Raw genomic sequence first — 8,753 nt, 5'->3', positions numbered from 1 at the left:
TTCTTTCATCATATATATATATATATATATATATTCAGATTAATAGACAGAATGATTCTGAACCATTAGAAAAGCACCAGTTGATTCAAGTGTAAAACTCCACAATCATGTAGGCCACAAAGAAACAAAAGAGCCATTGATGTAGGAGATGAATTCATCACTAAAAAAGAGACAAATAGAAGCGCAGTTGCAACTCAATTCGGAGCCTTTACAGTCCAAAATCATACCGACACACACAAATGGCATCTACCGACAAGGCTATGAATCTTCTCCCACCGCAAAGTTGTGTCGGTGGTTTTTCGATATAGCGGATATTGAGACAGAGAAGAATGTTCCAAAGCTTGCACCCTCACAATGCATTAGAATATGCTTTCTTCTTTCTGCGACTCCAGAACCACCTCGTTCAGAAATCACTAATCTTGCGTTGAGTGAAGGTGGCGGTGGTTAACTACCTTTCAATTCACTGTTACGTAGCTAGATCTCAATCAAACTCTCATGGCGGCTTTGCAATGCTTGTTAAGGCTTCATCGTAGACAACCCAACGCCGCAGACCCAACTGGAGGTTCAGCTCATCAGCTCTGGGAAAGGTCTCTACTGTAATCATCCAGGCGTGATAGCTCATGCCTGTTAGATGACTCCGAAGAGCGCATATGCGAGCAAAACGATGAGCTGCTAACTGATTCACCTTTCGATAGGGTTGTTGATTCTACTGAACCCAGGTTGATGGTTTCAACCAACAAATTCGACAGCTAAAAGACGGAGTTCTATAGACTATTTCACAGAGCAGCATGCTCGAGTCTTCAAGCTGAGGACTTCTAAACTCGGATGCGACGTTGGAAGTGTGCGATGTCTAATGGCCCCCTCTAGTCGGATTTCTGTTGATCTGGTTGGATTAAGAAGATCTGGAAGGTTATTTTTATTGAGTGAGGATTGCCATCTTGCAATATGAGGTGACAGGTGGAAGAGGACGAATTGTGGATTTAAGCCTGTGTGGTGTCTTTGGAACTATGAAAAGTTTGAGAAGATTACCAAGCATGTTTTGTGCAAAGGAGAGGAAGCGTGTTCCTCTATCATCCACCTCCTCTCATTCAAAATCTCCTGGAAAAACACAAAACATCTTCTTTCAAATCTAGATGATCATATTCTTCAGAATTACATCACGAATTCATTGACATAACTCTAACCATAGCTTAAAGACCTATTAGTAAGAACAATATATCCAACACTTTTCGAAGAGAATGTTGGAACATCTGAGTATTGGAACTCTAAAACTGCAAGTGAGATGGCTGATTTTACAAGGTGTCACACAACAAGACTTGTTCTCTGGGTCAAATTATAACATGGCCCATTCTCTAAAGAAGAGTGTACCACAACATTTTCGGGTAGCCATGCTATGTGACAGCGTTGTGCATGGCCACTACTGTACAGGACTGTTCGACATCGTTGTCAAAAACCAACACCAATATCTTCCGATTTTGGGGAGGATATGCGCATATCCAGATGAGTGCATTATTCCCGCGTAAAAGCGTTATACTAAAGATGAATTTGTATTGACCGTGCATAGAGTAGTTTCTCGTTCCGTTCCACACTGCTACACCATAGTAACATACTTAACCACATGACGTTCTCGACGCGAAGTAATTCTCACCAAGTCCAGTGAGATGAGCAGGTTTCACGTCTTTCAGCAAAATCTACATTATCAACTCTTGTCACTCAGTTGTAAAGAATTGAGTAATTAAAACTTCCTGTGGTGAAGACTGACAACCACCACTGAGTTGCCTGGGGGGCGCTTGACGAAAGAAAATGAACAGGTGGGTCATCAACCACCAGAATGATTTCGTCCAAAAACCGATTAGGAGCTGAAATACACCACAACAGTCAGTCGGCGAGGTGTGTGTCAACATGTCCAATTGCAAGTAAATCATTCAAGAGCACCACCTGCAGCCACATAAGAAGAAAATGTAGCCCACGGAGCGAGGGCAATTAGATTGAAGAACACTACAAAGCCAAGAAGTGATGTGTGTGAAGAAGAAGACATCCTTTGGTGTAGGTTCACACCCAGGAGGAGAGCTCATACTACAGAGATAAAAGTCATATACTCTATTTCTTGGACTTCTTCACTGGAGCAGCACTAACTGGGGCTTCAGCAGCCTGGGCGGGGGCAGCCTCAGGGATACCCTGAGCCTGACGCTCTTCCCTCCTAGCAATCTTACGCTCACGTGTGGCCTTGTTCTTAGCACGCCTGGCCTCGAACTGGTCAGACAATGTCTTCTCACGTGCCTTCTCAGCCTTGGATTTGTGAATGCTCTCCATCAACACCCGCTTGTTTTTGAATACGTTACCCTTGACTTTCATGTACATGTCGTGGTACATGTGCTTGTCAATCTTCTTAGCGTCACGGTACTTGCGCAGAAGACGTCTCAACACACGCATGCGCCGCAACCACAGCACCTGCAATAAATCAATTAGTTGATTAGACACCTTTCCAATCACTTTAAAACAGCCCTTGAATCCCGCATGTCAAGACATACAGCTCTAACTTGAACATTTAAAGCGCAGTACCACCTTCACTAAAATACACCGAAACAAAATGAAGGCTGTGTACACGAATGAGACTCATTGAAAGGTGTAAGTGTTATGCTTCATCAGAGTATACAGCGTCCCGTAATATTTCGCTATCCTGAAGTATTTGACAATAAAATGAAATTACCTATTTCACGCCATTGCGTCCTAGTCACGAAAAAGACCTTGTGATTTAACATCCACAAAGTGAAATCTCAACCCAGAATTCAGAAGCTGAGTGCAATCGCGGAACCCTAAAATAAATCGCTAACATCATTTAACATCATTATCCACTTTAAGTAGACCGGATAACTAAATCACCTACAACCATAAACAAAACGATGTTGAAGGCCAATCCCGAAATCATGGCCAAAGCCCCCAGGAAACCCTAGAGATACGAGGGGGGAAAAACTAAATTAGGATGAGGTAACATCACCGTAGAATTGACAAGAAAAAATAGAAGAATGAAAAGGTGAGGAGAATCACCGTCTCATCGGAAAACCCTAAAATCAAGACTTACAAAGTAATAGCATACTCCAACCATGCTAGGGTCTAGCAACTGCAGGGAGGAAGAAAAAATAAAATAAAATAAAATAACATAAACGCGGTGCAGGCTAAACGCCATGATCCATCGTCACCTCAAACCCTAGACCCAAAGCTCAAGACGGCGCATGTGTGGTTAGTCACCTTGGTAGGAAGTCGGGCCTCCCTGGTACCGCGGCGCTTTCCGTAGCCAGAATGACGACCCTTGCGCTTGGCTTCCAGGGCACGGCGGGCACGAGCACGCGAGTGGATCTTCTGGGGCTTGCGGATGACGAAGCCGTCCTTCACCAGCTTGCGGATGTTCTGTCGGCTGTTGGCCATGGAGATTTCGTTGACCTCATTGGGATCGAGCCATACCTTGCGCTCACCGCACTTGAGCACAGAAGCGGCCAAGCGCTTCTGCAGCTTGAGGGACACCATGGCTGCGAATCGATGTCGTCGTCGGAATGAGGAGAGTGAGGGAGGAGACGACGAGGGAGTGAACCCTAGAAACTCGAAAGAGGACGAGAGATGGCCCTGGCCGCCTTCTTGAGGCTCCTCCTCCCTTGCCCCCGCATCGCGGGTTTCTCTCATCCCGGCTGTTCCCCTTGGCCCGCTCCGGTCTCACCCCCTCCCCTCCCCTCCAAAGGCCACAGTTGGCCTCTGCCATTAGTAAATTAACGAACATCACTAAATGAGCTCTGTTCTTGGTAATTTGAGATGGATTAACATCTTGCATTTAGTCTATGATAGATTTTTTTCACTTTAAATATTCAAGTATTTTGGTACATGGTGGGTTGGAAAGAAATGTATATAAAAAAATATAAAATATAAAATCCATTCAATAATTCAATTTTAATGTCAAATAGTTGTCTATGCATGTCTTATATTTGTTTGATTTGCATCAGCAATGATTCTTTGTGATCTTTACTCTGGAATTAAACATGAGCTGAATTTGAAATCTTGTAACTCAATAAATTGTAAAAAAAAATCAATTACATGATAATATAGAATTTTACCAAAGTGCAAACATTTTTAGTGGAAATTCATGACATTCATATGGAACTTTTTTTAAAATGATTGATTTTGTTTAGGAAAACAATTCACAATTGGAAACAAGTAAACACCCAATTCCAACACCAAGTGTAAGACCTACACTCTCTCAACTACTATTTACATTTTAGAAATTGATATGATATCAGATTCTTCATGAACCCACTTGAAGCAAAGTAGCTGCAATGCTCCCAAGCTTCAATTAGGGTTGCCCAAAACCTGCCATCTGCAAGCACTATTACAAAAGAAAGTCATGTTCACAAGGACAAGGTTATTGATGAACCTAGGATGACAATGACAACATAAGGTTGGTATCAAGCCATAATGCAAAACCCTAAACCAGCACTTCACAATCTCATTGTAGTTCATTGTAGTAATAATGCCCTTTGGAAGTCTTCAAAACTTTACAGTGTTGCAGTTCAGAATAACAACACTCATTATTCACCTTCATTTGGAGAATGTCAAAATTTACAATTTTTTTTTCCTTCTATCCATGTAGATGCATGTATTGCACTATATGTGATTTTTGGTAGTAAGTTAACAATTGGCAACCTATTAGTTGCTTTGAGCTATGCAACTCCTTCTTTGTACTATACTAACAGGGCTAGTTTCAAACTGCTACTTCTTATATCAATCTTTTGTCCAAAATTTGTGGTATTTTGTTGTTCACTAAATAAAAGGTATAGTTGAATTACAACAAGAATCTTAGTAAGTTTATGAAGAGCAAGTTTACAAAGAAAGAGTTGCATAGCTAAAAGCAATGCAGTTTGGTAACTTGGATAGAAGTATGATTAGCTTTAGAAATGACTAATACAAATATAATCAAGATGCAAAGTTTGTAAGAAAAAAAGGCTTTGATTGTATTTATAATGTCAATCAATGAGTCTAAGTCTAATCCAATAGAAGAATATAGTGCATTACAATGTTGAGAGCAAATACTAACACTTTGATGCTAGTTAATTTATAACTCCAAAGGTAGTGGAATTATTAAGCAAATAATATTCATTATAAGTATCAAATAGAATATTGTATGTTAACATATGTAAGGCTACATTTAAATATAAATGATAATTTTAACTTCTCCAATCCATCTAACTTTTAGATAAATTATAAATTAAAACATCATATAATATCAATTATATGTAAAAATAATTCATATCTTATCTTAAATCTCTACTAAAATTTGGTTGTATCAAAAGTTGGATTCTTTGCAAAATAATCTTAATAAAAATGTTCATTTTTTCTTTTATACTTTCTATAGATATGCTTCTATCATGGATATACTATAAAAGAAATTAAGCAAGAAGTTGAATAAAAGAATTTTAATAAAAAAAAGCTAATAAAAACTTGATTAAAGTAGATGAATACAAGATTAATATCAAGAAAAGTGAATTAGAGCTCCGAGAAATGTATTGTCAAGACTAAAGATCTCTTCAACCTCGACTTTAATATATATTAGGAATTAAGAAGCTTCTCAAGAACTTCCTATGTTGCTTGAAGATGAAATAACCTTAAAAAGCTCCTCAAGAAGTTATCATGTTACTGAAAGATGAAGCAATCCTAGAAAGCTTCTCAAAAAACTTCTTTAATCATCCTAGAATTTTCAAAAATCTATTAGAATATTCTAAAAACTCTCTAAAATCTATTATAATATTCTAAAAATTATCTAAATTTTTTAAAAATATTTTAATATTTTAAAGAATCTTATAAGATCTTTTAAAATCTAATATAATATTCTAAAAATATTTCTAAAATCTTCTTGTTGGATGTTCATAACATCATCTCTCTTTTTAAATTCGAATTCTTCAATGATCATCAATTTCATATATGATTTTTTTATTATATACAACATTCTAGCAGTAGCTTCATAAAAAAGTTATCCTAAAATTGATTTGGATTTTTGACAATAGGATTAATGAAATCCATGTACCTTTTGCGGTACATCAACTAAATTTTCTATTAGTTTTCATATACATTGATTGATATTCTAGTCGTGCTAATGAATAAAATATTCCAACTTATCTCTTCTTTGATAAGAATCAAAGATTTTTTCTACTTCATATTCTATATGATTATCTATTTTAATGCAAGATAATAATGGTTGTATTCTTTCTAAAATAATTAATTTTAAATAAGCCTCAAGGAAAAAACATATAATATTAGATGTAAATTCAAAAATATAGGTAATTTTAACCAATAAGCTATTGAATTAATTTGCTTTCAAATACAAAATAGCTCTAGTCTTTGGTAGTCCAACTCATTGTAAAGTTGATTGGTTTTGATATTATGTCAAAGATGCCATACTTTATTTCTAACTTAGAAAGAAAACAATACTTATTTAAATTCATCTAAAGATGCTTTATAAGAATCTTAAGTTTCTTGTAAATGGAGCTTCAAAGTTGTTTGGAGTTGTAATAATTATTTTGCAAGATCTCCAAGTGCTAAATTATTATTTTTTGATACCTAATAAATTTAGCTTTCGATGGCAATTATAATTAAAATAAAATGGTATTTATTGAATCAAAGCATAAAAAGTATTATCATCAAGAAATTTTCTTAAAGATAAATATGAGGTCCAATCATCTTGCCAATAGTTGATAATAATTGCAAATACTGCTCTAAAACTTCATTGATTTATTTTGTTTGACCATTTGTTTGAAGATAGAAGATAGAAAAAAGTTTGATATCTACCTTCAATATTTTAAAAAATAATTTTTAAAACTTTGATATAAATTGAGGTCCTTAATAAAAAAAATGATGTCATTAAATAGGCCATGACATTGATATATATTATTAAAAAAGAGCCTTTTTTTAATATTTGGAAATTATCTTTTTATACAAGATAAAATGTGTTATTGTCACGGACATACATATAATTACCTATATGAATAGATAAAAGTATGTAAAAGTAGATAAAAGTAGGTTAATTGTGTAATATCTTCTAGAGAAGCTTCTTAGAAGCTTTATAGACGCTGCTTTGACTTTATAGGAGTCTATAGTTGACTTTTAGGCTAGAAACTTGGTCAACAAGTTAGCCATGTGCCACACATGTTGGAAGCTTAAAGAACAAGCTAACTACGTGGTCCATCCATAGAAAACTTGCCTTGTAAGCAAAGGCATGTGGCCTAGAAAGTCAACATATATTGGAGGTCTTATAGAACATCGCCATGTGGCTTCTAGTTAGATAGTATATATAGAGGCAAGAGTGAAGCCCTCTTCACTCTTGTCAACTCCTTTCTTGCTTCTAGTCTAGTTTCAAGGGTCTCTAGTTTTCTTGTATTTTGGCAATAGCCATTCTAATTTCTTTCTTAATATACATATTTCTATTTTGTCCTATTTCTTTGAGAAAAGTCTCACTTACTCTTTAGCTTTCATCGAGTTCTTGTCCTTGACAGATTGACAAGAGTACACTTACAATATGAGAGCTTTGTCTTTTCTTGATTAAGAGTGGATTACCCCTTTTTCTTGATAAGACATAAGCGCATTAGAAGTTGCGGATTACCCTCTTTTAAACTGATATTGTTCTTAGTATTTTCTTTGTTATCAATTCCTCTCTTCTATTTGTTTTGAGCGTTATTAGACATCTTCTCTTTTCTAAGTGCTACTATGGCAGAGCTTGTTGAAATGAAGAGTGCAATGGCACAGATGCAAGAACAATTGAGGGAGTTAATGCTTGCGATGCATCAACTCAATTTACCACCACAAGGAGCAACAAGAATGGTAGGAAGTGAAGATATAGAGATGATTGGGGCTGCTTCAACATCTGCACCAAACCATGTCCCTTCTCCCAGAATGGAACACCCTTCGAGTGTTAGAGAACCGAGAGTGGCCTTGCCCGAGAAGTTTGATGGTACCAGATCCAAGTTTCGAGGATTCATCAATCAGGTCCAATTAGTGATTGAACTTCAACCCCAGAGCTATCCAACTCCAGGGTCACAAGTTAGATTCATTGGTACACTTCTTTCAGGTTCAGCATTGTCATGGTTTTCATCTTTTCTTGAACGACGAGATCCAATATTGGATAATCTGGAGACTTTTTTGGTGGAGTTTCGATCCATGTTTGGAGAACATGATGCAATTCGTGTTGCAACCAACAAGATCCGTATTTTGCGACAAGGCAATCGATCAGTAACATTATATGCTTCGCAATTTTGACAACTTGCAACTGATATCAAGTGGGATGATGCCGCACTTGTGAGTCAATTTCTCTACGGATTACAATATGAGGTAAAGAAATTGATGCTTAATTTACCTGATCCTCAAACATTGAGTCAAGCAATTGACTTTGCTGTGAAGTGCGACAATCGACTTTTTGAATTTCGATCCGAGAGTCGCACAAGTGGGCCTCAACGTTACTACAATTCAATGGCAACACCGACGTCTCCTCAACACATACCTTCGGAAGTAGAGGATATGCAAATTGATGCGGTACGTTTCAAACCTCTTACTGAGCAAGAAAAGTCTCGTCGTCGACAGGAAGGATTGTGCTTATATTGTGGAGAACCTAAGCACACTGCTCAACATTGTCCAAAGAAGCGACGTAACTACAAAATGAGGAGTACGGCTGTCAAAGAAGACAGTATGTCGGAAAACGAGTACGTCCAGCTACAATAGGG

General features: G+C 37.0%; 1 protein-coding gene across 1 annotated transcript; it reads right to left on the bottom strand.

Annotated features, from left to right (window-relative positions):
- Positions 1-1,951: 1,951 nt before the first annotated feature.
- On the bottom strand, positions 1,952-3,593 carry LOC112293803 (large ribosomal subunit protein eL19y). Its single transcript, XM_024543655.3, has 2 exons — positions 3,250-3,593; positions 1,952-2,451 (listed from the first exon to the last, which is right to left on the bottom strand). The coding sequence occupies exons 1-2, from the start codon at positions 3,523-3,525 to the stop codon at positions 2,101-2,103; spliced, it is 627 nt and encodes a 208-aa protein (XP_024399423.2). The 5' UTR covers positions 3,526-3,593; the 3' UTR covers positions 1,952-2,100.
- Positions 3,594-8,753: the final 5,160 nt, after the last annotated feature.

The sequence above is a fragment of the Physcomitrium patens genome, chromosome 16 (assembly GCF_059467195.1).
Source record: "Physcomitrium patens ecotype Gransden chromosome 16, ASM5946719v1, whole genome shotgun sequence".
NCBI lineage: Eukaryota > Viridiplantae > Streptophyta > Bryopsida > Funariales > Funariaceae > Physcomitrium > Physcomitrium patens.
Note: the sequence above shows the minus strand (reverse complement) of the source record. Positions and strands in the feature narration are given on the sequence as shown.

Bases quoted from the DNA above. Each gene is read 5' to 3' on its own strand.
- LOC112293803 (XM_024543655.3), bottom strand. From the start codon at position 3,525: ATGGTGTCCCTCAAGCTGCAGAAGCGCTTGGCCGCTTCTGTGCTCAAG. The intron at 2,452-3,249 runs GTGACTAACCAC...GATTTATTGCAG, and splicing joins AGGCCCGACTTCCTACCAAG to GTGCTGTGGTTGCGGCGCAT.